General features: G+C 40.5%; 1 protein-coding gene across 1 annotated transcript in view; it reads right to left on the reverse strand.

Annotated features, from left to right (window-relative positions):
• Window positions 1-17,862, reverse strand: part of DCHS2 (dachsous cadherin-related 2) — a 306,411-nt gene that overhangs the window by 70,499 nt on the left and 218,050 nt on the right. The window contains exons 11-12 of the mRNA XM_065877536.1: window positions 4,919-5,053; window positions 4,493-4,702 (exon numbers count right to left, since the gene is read on the reverse strand). Of these exons, the coding sequence (XP_065733608.1) occupies window positions 4,493-4,702; window positions 4,919-5,053 (345 nt within the window). The remainder of the gene's footprint in view (window positions 1-4,492; window positions 4,703-4,918; window positions 5,054-17,862) is intronic.

Consider the following 17,862-nt stretch of genomic DNA (forward strand, 5'->3'; position numbering starts at 1 on the left):
GCCACTAAATTGGCTTTACAAGAAATGTTAAAGTGTCTTCTTTAAGTGAAAAAGAAAAGGTTATAAAAAGAAAATTTTTAAAAAGATGTGAAGAAAAAAAATTTCACTGATAAATATAAATATATAGTAAAGGCAGTGAATCAACCACTTAAATAAGCTAGTACAAAGGTTAAAAGATAAAAATTATAAAATCAACAATAACTATGATAAACACTGAAGGGATATAAATAAAGATGTAAAATATGACACCAAAACATAAAGCATGTTGGGAGTGGAGTGAAAAAATGTAAAGCTTTTAGGATGTGTTTGAACTTAAACATTATCAGTTTAAAACAGCTATATGTAATTGATATATATGAACCTCATAGTAATCACAAATCAAAAATCTCCAATGGATATACAAAAAACAAAGAGAAAAGAACCCAAACATAAAACTAAAGAGAATAGTTAAACTGTGAGGGAATAGACTAAAGGAACAAGAGAAGAACAGAGAAGAACTATAAAAACAACCAGAAAACAAGTAACAATATGGCAGTAAGTACATATCTGTGAGTAATTACTTTATGTATATAGATTAAATGCTCCAATCACAAGACATAGGGTGGCTGAATGGATAAGAAAACAAACCCATCTATATGCTGCCTACAAGAGACTCACTTCAGATCTAAAGACATATTCACTTGAAAGTAAAAAGATGGAAAAAGATACTCCATGCAAATGGAAATGAAAAGAAAGCTGGGATAACAATATGCATATCAGACAAAATAGACTTTAAAATAAAGTTAATAACAAAGACAAAGAAGGCCATCATATAAATGGGTCAATCCAAGAAGAAGATATATCATTCATAAACATAAATGCACCTAGTACAAGAGCACCTAACTATATAAAGCAAATATTAACACACATAAAGGGAGAAACTGACAGAAATACAATAACAGTAGAGAACTTTAATACCCCATTTACATAAATGAACAGATCATCCAGAAAGAAAATCAATAAGGGACACATCAAATGACACAGTAGATCAGAAGGAGTTAATAGATATCTACAAAACATTCCATTAAAAACAGCAGAAAACATTCTTTTCAAGTGCACATAAAACATTCTCCAGGACAGATCACATGCTAGGCCACAAAAAAAATCTTCAATACACTTAAGAAGATTGAAATCATATCAAGTATGCATCTTTTCTGACCACAGTGGTATGAAACTAGAAATCAATTACAGGAAGGAAACTGGAAAACACACAAACATGTGGAGACTAAACAATATACTACTAAAAAACCAATGGGTCAACAAAAAAATCAAAGAGGAAATTAAAAAAAAAAATACCTTGAGATGAATGAAGAGAAAAACACAACTTTCCAAAATCTATGGGACACAGCAAAAACAGTCCTAAGAGGGAAGTTTATAGTAATTCAGGTCTAACTCAAGAAACGAGAAAAATCTTAAATAAACAACCTAACTTTCCATCTAAAGGAACTAGAAAAAGAAGTACAAAGCCCACAGAAGGAAGGAAATAATAAAGATGAGAGCAGAAGTAAATAAAATAGAGACCAAAAAAAAAAGAAAAGAAAAGAAAAGCTCAGTGAAACTAAGAGCTGTTTTTTTTTAAAGATAAACAAAATTGATAAAACTGTTAGCCAGACTAATCAAGAAAAGAAGAGAAAGTAAATAAAATTAGAAATGAAAGAGGAGAAATTACCACTGATATCACAGAGATACAATCATAAGAGAATACTATTGACAGGTATACAGCAGCAAATTGGACAACTTAGAAGAAATGGAAGAATGCCTAGAAACATACACACTTCCAAGACCAAAGTAATGAAATTGAATCAATAATCAAAAAACTCCCAATAGGGGCTTCCCTGGTAGCGCAGTGGTTGAGAGTCCGCCTGACGATGCAGGGGATATGGGTTTGTGCCCTGTTCCGGGAGGATCCCACGTGCCACAGAGAAGCTGGGCCCGTGAGCCATGGCTGCTGAGCCTGCACGTCCGGAGCCTGTGCTCCGCAACAGGAGAGGCCACAGCAGTGAGAGGCCTGTGTAATGCAAAAAAAAAAAAAAAAACAAAAAACTCCTAACAAATCAGAGTAGAACCACACCAGAATTTGACGGTTTCAATCAAACACTTAAAGAAAAGTTAATACCTATCTTGCCCAAACTATACTAAAAATTGAAGAGAAGGGAACACTTCCAAACTCATTCTATGAAGCCCTAATATCAAAACCAGACAAAGACACTACAAAAATAAATTACCAGGCCAATATTCCTGATGAACATAATGCAAAACCCTCAACAAAAATATTAGCAAACTAAATTCAACAATACATATAAAGGATTTTTAATCATGATCAATTGAAATTTATTCCAGGGATGCAAGGATGGTTCAATATCTGCAAATCAATGAAGGTGTTACACCACATCAAAAAAGGGGAGGATAAAAGCCATATGATCATCTCATTTGACATAGAAAAAGCATTTTGTAGAACTCAACATCCATTTATGATAAAATCTCTTATCAAAGTTGGTAAAGAGGAAACATACCTCAACATTATAAAGGCCATACATGACAAGCCCACAGCTGACATCAAACTCAACATTGAAAAGCTGAAAACTTTTCTTCTAAGATCAGGAATAAGATAAGCATTCCCACTCTCATCACTTTTATTTAACACAGTATTGGGAGTCATGGAGAGGGGCAAAGTGGGTGAAGGGGAATCATGGGTACAAACTACTAGGTATAAAATAAGTTACAAGGATGTAATGCACAGCACTGGGAATACTCAATATTTTATAATAACTTTGTATGGAGTATAATCTATAAAAACATTGAATTATTATGTTGAACATCTGCAATTGTAAGTCTACTATACTTCAATTTTTAAAATGTCCTTTAATGGGACTTAGATCTAGGGTACAGTCAAGATAGGGAGATATTGAGGTCCAGTGGTAGCTGAAAACAGGAACTGGATGAAATGACCAGAAAGAGTGTGTCTATGAGGAAAGAAAAAGATATGCCAAAAAGATCCAGAAAACTCTAACAAGTCAGAGAACCACCAGAAGAACAAGGACATTGGGAAGACTTGTCTAGAAAGACAGATGAAGGACCAAAAGAAAGTAAGTGGCTTTCTGAAGTCAAGGTGAGACCAAGTGTCCAGGACATGGTGCACAAAGACACAAAGCAATACAATAAATTAAGAACTGAGGGCTTCCCTGGTGGCACAGTGGTTGAGAGTCCGCCTGCTGATTCAGGGGACACAGGTTCGTGCCCCGGTCTGGGAACATCCCACATGCCGCAGAGTGGCTAGGCCTGTGAGCCATGGCCGCTGAGCCTGCGCATCCGGAGCCTGTGCTCCACAATGGGAGAGGCCACAACAGTGAGAGGCCCATGTACAGAAAAAAAAAAAAAAAATTAAGAACTAAGAAAGATCCAACGCATTTGGCAACAACGGGATCTTTTATGTCTCTGGAAAGGGTAGTTTCGGTGGAGTGACTTCAGTGGAACACATTTTACAGCAGGCTAAGAACTGAAAGTAAAGACACAGAAACCAGAGTGTAGACAACAATTTTCAAGAAGTTTGATTGTGAAGGAAAAGAGTGAGTGAAGGGAGACATCTATGCTTTTCAAGATGGGAAATACTGGAAATACTGATGGGAAAAGCCAGTAGAGAGGAACTGTTGACCATTTGGGAAAGGGAAGTGAATGGTCAAAAAGAATGTCCTTGATGCTGTGAGAGGTGACAGGTGCTGTTTGGGGATTACTTGTAGCTGGTCCTCAACAAGATAAATACAAAGAAATTAAGAGTAAGTATTTAGAAAATTTTATAGCAACATGAGAGAATAATCTTATGTTTTCATAATACAGTAATAGTTTTTAAAAACTGGGGCTTGCATTTTGTATGCCTTTGATTTTTTTCTCCCAGTAATTTATATTTATTGGATTTTACAAAAGTATCAGTCACATCAGATTGGAAATTTCGAAAAACACAAACCCTGGTCCTTAACCACAATTGGTAGTGTAGAAGTTCCTAAAGACCTTGATCTCTGGGGTATTGTTGTAGACCTGAAGTGTTTCATTGGTCTGCAGATCTGGGAATTGTTTTTCTACTCATGTCCTCTAGACCTGAAAGAAAGTCTTGACTGTTCAAAATAATAAAAATAAGTGATCATACGAGAGAAGTGAAAATAGAGAAAAAGTGAAAATAGAAAACAAAAGCTATCTGTCCATCTGTACATGCACTAATATTAGTGGATTACTAACAGCGAGAGTTGTCAAGGGCAGATTTTTGAGGAGTTTGGAGGGCACTGGATCAGGGTGGCTGTGGGGAGGAGGAGAGGAGAGCCAGGGCACCAATCAGTTCTTAGCAGGTGTGCGTTCTATAAACACTGCACTAGATACCAAATGCTGAATGCACTCCATGAAGTGTGTGTCAACCGAGTTGGTACCCTGGGGAGGGGGTTATTTAAATAAAGATAATACTTACCAATTATGTGATACCTGACAGCTCCATTATTGCCAGCATCCATATCAGAGGCCAAAACAGTGTAGACAAGCCCTGGCTCTTGGTTTTCCAGAACCTCAATGTCATGCCTGGGGACAATAATCTCCGGTGCATGATCGTTTTCATCTCCCACTGTGCAGAGAATTGTTGTAGTCCCAGACAGAGCAGGGGCTCCCCCATCACGTACAAGTACTGACAAGGAACAAAAGATGGCACAGATGGTAGCCATTAATTCATACCTAAAATATGCTGCCCTAACCAGACAGCAACAGATCAAATTAACCGGGTAGCACTGGGTCAATAGTATTTTATTTAAAGACAACCTACTGAAATGTAAAATTTCCCCTCTCAATGGCCTGCTGCCTGTTTTTGTTTTCGTTTGTTTAGCACAGTCAAGGGATCCCTTACCTCGAAGGGTGAGGACTTCCTGAACTTCTCTGTCAAGTGTGGTGGTTGTCACCACCTCCCCAGTGTCAGGATTTATCTCGAACAACCCGAATAAAGCACCTGGCACGATTTCAAACTGAAGCTTGGAATTGATTCCTAAAGGAAAATATAGAGGAAAAACTCAGCCATTATCCCCTTGGAATCCATCTGTCTCTTCTCCTTTGTCCTGTGAACATGTTGGGCCATAGATTAAAAAATGCAGGACACGTAACCTTCAAATTAAGGTCAGAAACAAAAACAAAAATTTAAAACAACTCTTTTGGCTGGTCTTGCTAAATAAAAGTCTCCTGGCTGAAATGCTGGATTTTCAAAAATCCTTCCCACAGTGAATGCTTAAGATTTTCTCCCTCCCATAAAAAATTTCTTATGAGTGTGCAACCCTACAACATATTCCTAATTACTCCTGCTAACACCTAATTGTGATTTAATGGCATCATTATAAGCTTGCAGGGCAAATGGCAATTTCTGTAGGTGGACCCTGTGTTTAAAAGCTTGTGCCCAAAGAGCTTCAAGATAGAGGAAGAGTAAGATGTGGAGATCACCCTCCTCCCCACAAACACATCAGAAATACATCTACATGTGGAACAACTCCTACAGAACACCTACTGAATGCAGGCGGAAGACCTCAGACCTCCCAAAAGGCAAGTGACTCCCCACGTACCTGGGTAGGGCAAAAGAAAAAAGAAAAAAACAGACACAAAAGAATAGGGACGGGACCTGCAATGGGGAGGGAGCTGTGAAGGAGGAAAGGTTTCCACACACTAGGAAGCCCCTTTGCAGTCAGAGACTACGGGTGACGGAGGCGGGAAGCTTCGGAGCCATGGAGGAGAGCGCAGCAACAGAGGTGCAGAGGGCAAAGCGGAGAGATTCCAGCACAGAGGATCGGTGCCGACCAGCACTCACCAGCCCGAGAGGCTTTTCTGCTCACCTGCCGGGACGTGTGGGGGCTAGGAGCTGAGGCTCGGGCTTCGGAGGTCGGATCCCAGGGTGAGGGCTGGGGTTGGCTGCGTGAACACAGCCTGAAAGGAGCTAGTGCATCACAGCTAGCCGGGAGGGAGTCCGGGAAAATGTCTGGAGCTGCCGAAGAGGCAAGAGACATTTTCTTGCCTCTGTGTTTCCTGGTGCGTGAGGAGAGGGGATTAGGAGCACCACTTAAAAGCTCCAGAGATGGGCGCGAGCTGCGGCTATCAGTGCGGACCCCAGAGACGGGCATGAGACGCTAAGGCTGCTGCTGCCACCACCAAGAAACATGTGTGCAAGCACAGGTCACTCCACACCTCCCCTCCTGGGATCCTGTGCAGCCCACCACTGCAGGGTCCCATGATCCAGGGAAAACTTCTCCGGGAGAACACACGGTGTGCCTCAGGCTGGTGCAACGTCACGTCTTGTTGGCCTCTGCTGCCGCAGGCTCGCCCCACATCCTTACCCCTCCCTCCCCCCACCCTGAGTGAGCCCAAACCCCCGAAGCAGCTGCTCCTTTAACCCCATCCTGTCTGAGCGAAGAACAGATGCCCTCCAGCGACCTACACGCAGAAGCAGTGTCAAATCCAAAGCTGAACCCCAGGAGCTGAGCGAACAAAGAAGAGAAAGGGAAATTTCTCCCAGCAGCCTCAGGAGCAGCGGATTAAATCTGCACAATCAACTTGATGTACCCTGCATCTGTGGAATACCTGAATTGACAACAAGTCATCCCAAATTGAGGAGGTGGACTTTGGGAGCAACGATATATATATCTTTTTCCCTTTTTCTTTCTTTGACAGTGTGTATATGTATGCTTCTGAGTGTGATTTTGTCTGTATAGCTTTGCTTTTACCATTTGTCCTAGGGTTCTGTGTGTCTGTTTTTGTTTGTGTTTTAGTATAGTTTTCAGCGTTTGGTATCATTCGTGGATTTGTCTTTTGGTTTGGTTGCTCTCTTCTTGCTTTTTCTTTTATTACTTTAAAAAAATTTTTTAGGGGGACCTTGAAGATGGCGGAAGAGTAAGACGCGGAGATCGCCTTCCTCCCCACGGACACACCAGAAATACATCCACACGTGGAACAACTCCTACAGAACTCCTACTGAAGGCTGGCAGAAGACTTCAGACCTCCCAAAAGGCAAGAAACTCCCCACGTAACTGGGTAGGGCAAAAGAAAAAACAGAGACAAAAGAATAAGGACGGCACCTGCACCAGTGGGAGGGAGCTGTGAAGGAGGAAAAGTTTCCACACACTAGGAAGCCCCCCCGCGGGCGGAGACTGCGGGAGGCAGAGGGGGGAGTTTCGGGACCGCGGAGTAGTGCACAGCGACGGGTGCGGAGGGCAAAGCGGGGAGATTCCTGCACAGACGATCGGTGCTGACCAGCACTCACCAACCCGAGAGGCTTGCTGCTCACCCACCGGGGCGGGCGGGGCTGCGAGCTGAGGCTCGGGTTTTGGTTTTGGACGGAGCTCAGGGAGAGGACGGGGGTTGGCGGCTTGAACATAGCCTGAAGGGGTTAGTGCACCACGACTGGCCGGGAGGGAGTTCGGGGAAAAGCCTGCACCGGCCGAAGAGGCAAGAGACTTTTTCTTCCCTCTTTGTCTCCTGGTGCGCGAGGAGAGGGGTTTAAGAGCGCTGCTTAAAGGAACTCCAGAGACGGGCGCGAGCCGCGGCTAAAAGCACGAACCCCAGAGACTGGCGCGAGCCGCGGCTGAGGGCGCGAGCCCCCGAGACGGGCGCGAGCCGCGGCTGAAAGCGCAAACCCCAGAGACGGGCGCGAGCCGCGGCTAAAACCGCGGACCCCAGAGACGGGCGGGAGACGCTAAGGCTGCTGCTGCCGCCACCAAGGGGCCTGTGTGCGAGCACAGGTCACTCTCCACACCCCTCTTCCGCGGAGCCTGTGCAGCCCGCCACTGCCAGGTTCCCGGGATCCAGGGACAACTTCCCCGGGACAGCGCACGGCGGGCCTCAGGCTGGTGCAACGTCACGCCGGCCTCTGCCGCAACTTCACGCTGCCTCTGCCGCCGCAGGCCCGCCCCGCACGCAGTGCCCCTCCTTCCCCCATCCCCCAACCCCCGGCCTGAGTGAGCCGGAGGCCCCGAATCAGCGGCTCCTTTAACCCCGTCCTGTCTGAGCGAAAAAACAGACGCCCTCCAGCGACCTACACGCAGAGGCAGGGCCAAATCCAAAGCTGAGCTCCTGTGAGCTGTGAGAACAAAGAAGAGAAAGGGAAATCTCTCCCAGCAGCCACAGAAGCAGCGGATTAAAGCTCCACAATCAACTTGATATACCCTGCATCTGTGGAATACCTGAATAGACAAGGAATGATCCCAAATTGAAGAGGTGGAATTTAGGAGCGAGATCTATGATTTTTTTCCCTTTTCCTCTTTTTGTGAATGTGTACGTGTATGCTTCTGTGTGACATCTAGTCTGTATACTCTAGCTTCCACCATTTGTCCTAGGGCTCTATCCGTCCATGACTTTTTTTTAAAAAATTCTTTTTCTTAATAATTAAGTTTAATTGTAATAACTTTATTATACTTTACCTTCGTTCTTTCTTTCTTTCCTTCCTTCCCTCCCTCCTTTAGACAACGAATCACCCCAAATTGAGGAGGTGGTCTCAGGGAGCAGGAGTTATGATTTTTCCCCCTTTACCTCTTTTTGTGAAGGTGTATGTGTATGCTTCTGTGTAAGATTTTCTCTGTGTAGCTTTGCTTCCAACATTTGTCCTAAGGTTCTATCCGTCCCTTTTTTTTTTTTTCTAAATATTTTTTAATTCAATAACTATATTATACTTTATTTTATTTTTACTGTATCATCTTTCTTTCTGTCTTTTTTTCCTTCTTTCCCTCCTTCCTTCCTTCCTCCCTCCCTCCCTCCCTCCCTCCTTTCTTTCCTTCTTTGCTTCTTTCTTCCTTCCTTCCTTTCCTCCTCTCCCTCTTTCTTTACTCATACTTCTACTAATTCTCCCTACTTTTTCTCCCTTTTATTCTGAGCTGTGTGGATGAAAGGCTCTTGGTGCTCCAGCCAGGAGTCAGGGCTCTGCCTCTGAGGTAGGAGAGCCAACTTCAGGACACTGGTCAACAAGAGACCTCCCAGCTCTACATAATATTAAACGGGGGAAATATCCCAGAGACCTCCATCTTAACACCAGCACCCAGCTTCACTCAACGACCAGCAAGCCACAGTGCTGGACAACCTATGCCAAACAACTAGCAAAACAGGAACACAACCCCACCCATTAGCAGAGAGGCTGCCTAAAATCATAATAAGGCCACAGACACCCCAAAACACACCACCAGACGTGAACCTGCCCACTAGAGAGACAAGATCCAGCCTCATCCAGCACAACACAGGCACTAGTCCCCTCCACCAGGAAGCCTACACAACCCACTGAAACAACCTTAGCCACTGGAGACAGACATCAAAAACAACGGGAACTACGAACCTGCAGCCTGCAAAAAGGAGACCCCAAACACAGTAAGATAAGCAAAATGAGAAGACAGAAAAACACACAGCAGATGAAGGAGCAAGATAAAAACCCACCAGACCTAACAAATGAAGAGGAAATAGGCAATCTACCTGAAAAAGAATTCAGAATAATGATAGTAAGGATGATCCGAAATCTTGGAAGTAGAATGGACAAAATGCAAGAAACAGTTAACAAGGACCTACAAGAACTAAAGATGAAACAAGCAACGATGAATAATGCAATAAATGAAATTAAAATCACTCTAGCTAGGATCAATAGCAGAATAACTGAGGCAGAAGAACGGATAAGTGACCTGGAAGATAAAGTAGTGGAAATAACTACTGCAGAGCAGAATAAAGAAAAAAGAATGAAAAGAACTGAGGACAGTCTCAGAGACCTCTGGGACAACATGAAACGCACCAACATTCGAATTATAGGGGTTCCAGAAGAAGAAGAAAGAAAGAAAGGGACTGAGAAAATATTTGAAGAGATTATAGTTGAAAACTTCCCTAATATGGGAAAGGAAATAGTTAATCAAGTCCAGGAAGCACAGAGGGTCCCATACAGGATAAATACAAGGAGAAACACGCCAAGACACATATTAATCAAACTGTCAAAAATTAAATACAAAGAAAGCATATTAAAAGCAGCAAGGGAAAAACAACAAATAACACACAAGGGAATCCCCATAAGGTTAACAGCTGATCTCTCAGCAGAAACCCTACAAGCCAGAAGGGAGTGGCAGGACATACTGAAAGTGATGAAGGAGAATAGCCTGAAACCAAGACTACTCTACCCAGCAAGGATCTCATTCACATTTGATGGAGAAATTAAAACCTTTACAGACAAGCAAAAGCTGAGAGAGTTCAGCACCACCAAACCAGCTTTACAACAAATGCTAAAGGAACTTCTCTAGACACGAAACACAAGAGAAGGAAATGACCTATAGTAGCGAACCCAAAACAATATATAAAATGGAAATAGGAACATACATATCAATAATTACCTTAAATGTAAATGGACTAAATGCTCCCACCAAAAGACACAGATTGGCTGAATGGATACAAAAACAAGACCCTTATATATGCTGTCTACAAGAGACCCACTTCAGAACTAGAGACACATACAGACTGAAAGTAAGGGGATGGAAAAAGATATTCCATGCAAATGGAAACCAAAAGAAAGCTGGAGTAGCAATTCTCATATCAGACAAAATAGACTTTAAAATAAGGACTATTAAAAGGGACAAAGAAGGACACTACATAATGATCAAGGGATCGATCCAAGAAGAAGATATAACAATTGTAAATATTTATGCACCCAACATAGGAGCACCTCAATACATAAGGCAAATACTAACAACCATAAAAGGGGAGATCAATAGTAACACATTCATAGTAGGGGACTTTAACACCCCACTTTCACCCATGGACAGATCATCCAAAATGAAAATAAATAAGGAAACACAAGCTTTAAATGATACATTAAACAAGATGGACTTAATTGATATTTATAGGACACTCCATCCAAAAACAACAGAATACACATTTTTCTCAAGTGCTCATGGAACATTCTCCAGGATAGATCATATCTTGGGTCACAAATCAAGCCTTGGTAAATTTAAGAAAACTGAAATTGTATCAAGTATCTTTTCTGACCACAACGCCATGAGACTAGATATCAATTACAGGAAAAGATCTGTAAAAAATACAAACACATGGAGGCTAAACAATACACTACTTAATAATGAAGTGATCACTGAAGAAATCAAAGAGGAAATAAAAAAATACCTAGAAACAAATGATAATGGAGACACAACGACCCAAAACCTATGGGATGCAGCAAAAGCAGTTCTAAGGGGGAAGTTTATAGCAATACAAGCCCACCTTAAGAAGCAGGAAACATCTCGAATAAACAACCTAACCTTGCACCTCAAGCAATTAGAGAAAGAAGAACAAAAAAACCCCAAAGCTAGCAGAAGGAAAGAAATCATAAAAATCAGATCAGAAATAAATGAAAAAGAAATGAAGGAAACAATAGCAAAGATCAATAAAACTAAAAGCTGGTTCTTTGAGAAGATAAACAAAATAGATAAACCACTAGCCAGACTCATCAAGAAAAAAAGGGAGAAGACTCAAATCAATAGAATTAGAAATAAAAAAGGAGAAGTAACAACTGACACTGCAGAAATAAAAAAAATCATGAGAGATTACTACAAGCAACTCTATGCCAATAAAATGGACAATCTGGAAGAAATGGACAAATTCTTAGAAAGGCACAACCTGCCAAGACTGAATCAGGAAGAAATAGAAAATATGAACAGACCAATCACAAGCACTGAAATTGAAACTGTGATTAAAAACCTTCCAACAAACAAAAGCCCAGGACCAGATGGCTTCACAGGTGAATTCTATCAAACGTTTAGAGAAGAGCTAACACCTATCCTTCTCAAACTCTTCCAAAATATAGCAGAGGGAGGAACACTCCCAAATTCCTTCTACGAAGCCACCATCACCTTGATACCAAAACCAGACAAGGATGTCACAAAGAAAGAAAACTACAGGCCAATATCACTGATGAACATAGATGCAAAAATCCTCAACAAAATACTAGCAAACAGAATCCAACAGCACATTAAAAGGATCATACACCATGATCAAGTGGGGTTTATTCCAGGAATGCAAGGATTCTTCAATATACGCAAATCTATCAATGTGATAAACCATATTAACAAATTGAAGGAGAAAAACCATATGATCATCTCAATAGATGCAGAGAAAGCTTTCGACAAAATTCAACACCCATTTATGATAAAAACCCTCCAGAAAGTAGGCATAGAGGGAACTTTCCTAAACATAATAAAAGCCATATATGACAAGCCCACAGCAAACATCATCCTCAATGGTGAAAAACTGAAAGCATTTCCACTAAGATCAGGAACAAGACAAGGTTGCCCACTCTCACCACTCTTATTCAACATAGTTTTGGAAGTTTTAGCCACAGCAATCAGAGAAGAAAAGGAAATAAAAGGAATCCAAATCGGAAAAGAAGAAGTAAAGCTGTCACTGTTTGCAGATGACATGATACTATACATAGAGAATCCTAAAGATGCTACCAGAAAACTACTAGAGCTAATCAATGAATTTGGTAAAGTAGCAGGATACAAAATTAATGCACAGAAATCTCTGGCATTCCTATATACTAATGATGAAAAATCTGAAAGTGAAATCAAGAAAACACTCCCATTTACCATTGCAACAAAAAGAATAAAATATCTAGGAATAAACCTACCTAAGGATACGAAAGACCTGTATGCAGAAAATTATAAGACACTGATGAAAGAAAATAAAGATGATACAAATAGATGGAGAGATATACCATGTTCTTGTATGGGAAGAATCAACATTGTGAAAATGACTCTACTACCCAAAGCAATCTACAGATTCAATGCAATCCCTATCAAACTACCTCTGGCATTTTTCACAGAACTAGAACAAAAAATTTCGCAATTTGTATGGAAACACAAAAGACCCCGAATAGCCAAAGCAATCTTTAGAACGAAAAAAGGAGCTGGAGGAATAAGGCTCCCTGACTTCAGACTATATTACAAAGCAACAGTAATCAAGACAGTATGGTACTGGCACAAAAACAGAAAGATAGATCAGTGGAACAGGATAGAAAGCCCAGAGATAAACCCACGCACATATGGACACCTTATCTTTGATAAAGGAGGCAGGAATGTACAGTGGAGAAAGGACAGCCTCTTCAATAAATGGTGCTGGGAAAACTGGACAGGTACATGTAAAAGTATGAGATTAGATCACTCCCTAACACCATACACAAAAATAAGCTCAAAATGGATTAAAGACCTAAATGTAAGGCCAGAAACTATCAAACTCTTAGAAGAAAACATAGGAAGAACACTCTATGACATAAATCACAGCAAGATCCTTTCTGACCCACCTCCTAGAGTAATGGAAATAAAAACAAAAATAAACAAATGGGACCTAATGAAACTGCAAAGCTTTTGCACAGCAAAGGAAACCATAACCAAGACCAAAAGACAACCCTCAGAATGGGAGAAAACATTTGCAAATGAAGCAACTGACAAAGGATTAATCTCCAAAATTTACAAGCAGCTCATGCAGCTCAATAACAAAAAAACAAATAACCCCATCCAAAAATGGGCAGAAGACCTAAACAGACATTTCTCCAAAGAAGATATACAGAATGCCAACAAACACATGAAAGAATGCTCAACATCATTAATCATTAGAGAAATGCAAATCAAAACTACAATGAGATATCATCTCACACCAGTCAGAATGGCCATCATCAAAAAATCTAGAAACAATAAATGCTGGAGAGGGTGTGGAGAAAAGGGGACACTCTTGCACTGCTGGTGGGAATGTGAATTGGTTCAGCCACTGTGGAGAACAGTATGGAGGTTCCTTAAAAAACTACAAATAGAATTACCATATGACCCAGCAATCCCACTACTTGGCATATACCCTGAGAAAACCAAAATTCAAAGAGAGTCATGTACCAAAATGTTCATTGCAGCTCTATTTACAATAGCCAGGACATGGAAACAACCTAAGCGCCCATCATCGGATGAATGGATAAAGAAGATGTGGCACATATACACAATGGAATATTACTCAGCCTTAAAAAGAAATGAAATTGAGCTATTTGTAATGAGATGGATAGACCTAGAATCTGTCATACAGAGTGAAGTAAGTCAGAAAGAAAAAGACAAATACCGTATGCTAACACATATATATGGAATTTAAGGGAAAAAAATGTCATGAAGAACCTAGGGGTAAGATAGGAATAAAGACGCAGACCTACTGGAGAACGGACTTGAGGATATGGGGAGGAGGAAGGGTGAGTTTTGACAGGGCGAGAGAGAGTCATGGACATATACACACTAACAAACGTAGTAAGGTAGATAGCTGGGGGGAAGCAGCCGCAAGGCACAGGGATATTAGCTCGGTGCTTTGTGACAGCCTGGAAGGGTGGGATGGGGAGAGTGGGAGGGAGGGAGACGCAAGAGGGAAGACATATGGGAACATATGTATATGTATGGCTGATTCGCTTTGTTGTAGAGCAGAAACTAACACACCATTGTAAAGCAGTTATACCCCAATAAAGATGTTTAAAAAAAAAAAAATTTTTTTTCAAAAACTATCTTTTATTTTAATAACTTTATTCCATTTTATTTTATCTCCTTCTTTCTTTCTTTCTTACTTTTTTTTCTCCCTTTTATTCTGAGCCGTGGGTATGACAGGCTCTTGGTGCTCCAGCCAGGGGTCAGGGCTGTGCCTCTAAGATGGGAGAGCCAAGTTCAGGACATTGGTCCACAAAAGACCTCCCAGTTCCATGTAATATGAAATGGTGAAAATCTCCCGGAGATCTCCATCTCAATGCCAAGACCCAGCTCCAGTCAACGACCAGCAAACTCCAGTGCTGGACACCCTATGCCAAACAACTACCAACACAGGAACACAACCCCACCCATTAGCAGAGAGGCTGCCTAACAGCATAAGAAGGTCACAGACACCCCAAAACACACCACCAGACATGGACCTGCCCAACAGAAGACAAGATCCAGCCTCATCAACAAGAACACGGGTACTAGTCCCCTCCACCAGGAAGCCTACACAATCTTACCCACTGGGGGCAGAAACCAAAAACAATGGAAACTACAAACATGCAGCCTGCGAAAAGGAGACAACAAACACAGTAAGTTAAGAAAAATGAGAAGACAGAGAAACACACAGCAGATGAAGGAGCAATGTAAAAACCCACAGACCTAACAAATGAAGAGGAAATAGGCAGTCTACCTGAAAAATAATTCAGAATAATGATAGTAAAGATGATCCAAAATCTTGGAAATAGAATGGAGAAAATACAAGAAACGTTTAACAAGGACCTAGAAGAACTAAAGAGCAAACAACCAGTGATGAACAACACAATAAATGAAATTAAAGTTTCTCTAGAAGGGATCAATAGCAGAATAACTGAGGCAGAAGAACGGATAAGTGACCTGGAAGATAAAATAGTGGAAATAGCTAGTGCAGAGCAGAATAAAGAAAAAAAACAATGAAAAGAATTGAGGACAGTCTCAGAGACTTCTGGGACAACATTAAACACACAAACATTTGAATTATAGGGGCCTCAGAAGAAGAAGAGTAAAGGAAAGGGACTGAGAAAATACTTGAAGGGATTATAGTTTAAAACTTCTCTAATATGGGAAAGGATATAGTTAATCAAGTCCAAGAAACACAGAGAGTCCCATACAGGATAAAGCCAAGGAAAAACACGCCAAGACACATATTAATCAAGCTATCAAAAAATAAATACAAAGAAAAAATATTAAAAGCAGCAAGGGAAAAACAACAAATAACATACAAGGGAATTCCCATAAGGTTAACAGCTGAACTTTCAGCAGAAACTCTCCAAGCCAGAATGGAGTGGCAGGACACATTTCAAGCGATGAAGGGGAGAAAAACACAACCAAGATTACTCTACCCAGCAAGGATCTCATTCACATTTGATGGAGAAATTAAAAGCTTTACAGACAAGCAAAAGCTAAGAGTTCAGCACCACCAGACCAGCTTTACAACAAATGCTAAAGGAACTTCTCTAGGCAGGAAACACAAGAGAAGGAAAAGACCTACAAAACCCAAAACAATTAAGATAATGGAAATAGGAACATACATATCTAATTACCTTAAATGTAAAAGATTAAATGCTCCAACCAAAAGACATAGACTGGCTGAAAGGATACAAAAACAAGACCCATAGATATGCTGTCTACAAGAGACCCACTTCAGACCTAGGGACACATACAGACTGAAAGTGGGGGATGGAAAAAGATATTCCATGTAAATGGAAATCAAAAGAAAGCTGGAGTAGCAATTCTCATATCAGACAAAAAGACTTTAAAAGAAAAACTATTACAAGAGACAATGAAGGACACTACATAATGATCAAGGGATCAATCCAAGAAGAAATCCAAGAAGAAGAAATGTTATAAATTTACAATTTATCACAATTGTAAATATTTATGCACCCAACACAGGAGCACCTCAATACATAAGGCAAATACTCATAGCCATAAAAGGGGAAATCAACAGTAAGACAATCATAGTAGGGGACTTTAACACCCCACTCTCACCAATGGACAGATCATCCAACATGAAAATAAATAAGGACACACAAGCTTTAAATGATACATTAAACAAGATAGACATAATTGATATATATAGGACTATCCATCCAAAAACAACAGAATACACTTTCTTCTCAAGTGCTTCATGGAACACTCTCCAGGATAGATCATATCTTGGGTCACAAATCAAGCCCTGGTAAATTTAAGAAAATTGAAGTAATATCAAGTCTCTTTTCCGACCACAACACTATGAGAATAGATATCAATTACAGGAAAAGATCTGTAAAAAATACAAACACATGGAGGCTAAACAATACATTACTTAATAATGAAGTGATCACTGAAGAAATCAAAGAGGAAATAAAAAAATACCTAGAAACAAATGACAATGAAAACACGACAATCCAAAACCTATGGGATGGAGCAAAAGCAGTTCTAAGAGGGAAGTTTATAGCAATAGCATCCTACCTTAAGAGATAAGAAACATGTCAAACAAACAACCTAACCTTACACCTAGAACAATTAGAGAAAGAAGAACAAAATAACCCCAAAGTTAGCAGAAGGAAAGAAATCATAAAGATCAGGTCAAAAATAAATGGAAAAGAAAGGAAGGAAAAAATAGCAAAGATCAATAAAACTAAAAGCTGGCTCTTTAAGAAGATAAACAAAATTGATAAACCAGTAGCCAAACTCATCATGAAAAAAAGAGAGAAGATTCAAATCAAGAGAATTACAAATGAAAAAGAAGTAACAACTGACACTGCAGAAATACCAAGCATCATGAGAGATTACTACAAGCAACTATATGCCAATAAAATCGACAACCTGGAAGAAATGGGCAAATTGTTAGAAAGGCACAACCTTCTGAAACTGAACCAGGAAGAAATAGAAAATATGAACAGACCAATCACAAGCAGTGAAATTGAAACTGTGATTAAAAATCTTCCAACAAGAAAAATCTCAGGACCAGATGGCTTCACAGGTGACTTCTATCAAACATTTACAGAAGAGCTAACACCTATCCTTCTCAAACTCTTCCAAAATATAGCAGAGTGAGGAATACTCTCAAACATATTCTATGAGGCCACTATCACCCTGATACCAAAAGCAGACAAAGATGTCACAAAGAAAGAAAACTACAGCCCAATATCACTAATGAACATAGCGGCAAATATCCTCAACAAAATACTGGGCAACAGAATCCACGAAGGACATTAAAAGGATCATACACTATGATCAAGTGGGATTTATAACAGAAATGCAAGGATTCTTCAATGTGCACAAATCAATCAATGTG

Source organism: Phocoena phocoena, chromosome 5 (genome assembly GCF_963924675.1).
Source record: "Phocoena phocoena chromosome 5, mPhoPho1.1, whole genome shotgun sequence".
In the NCBI taxonomy this organism is placed as follows: domain Eukaryota; kingdom Metazoa; phylum Chordata; class Mammalia; order Artiodactyla; family Phocoenidae; genus Phocoena; species Phocoena phocoena.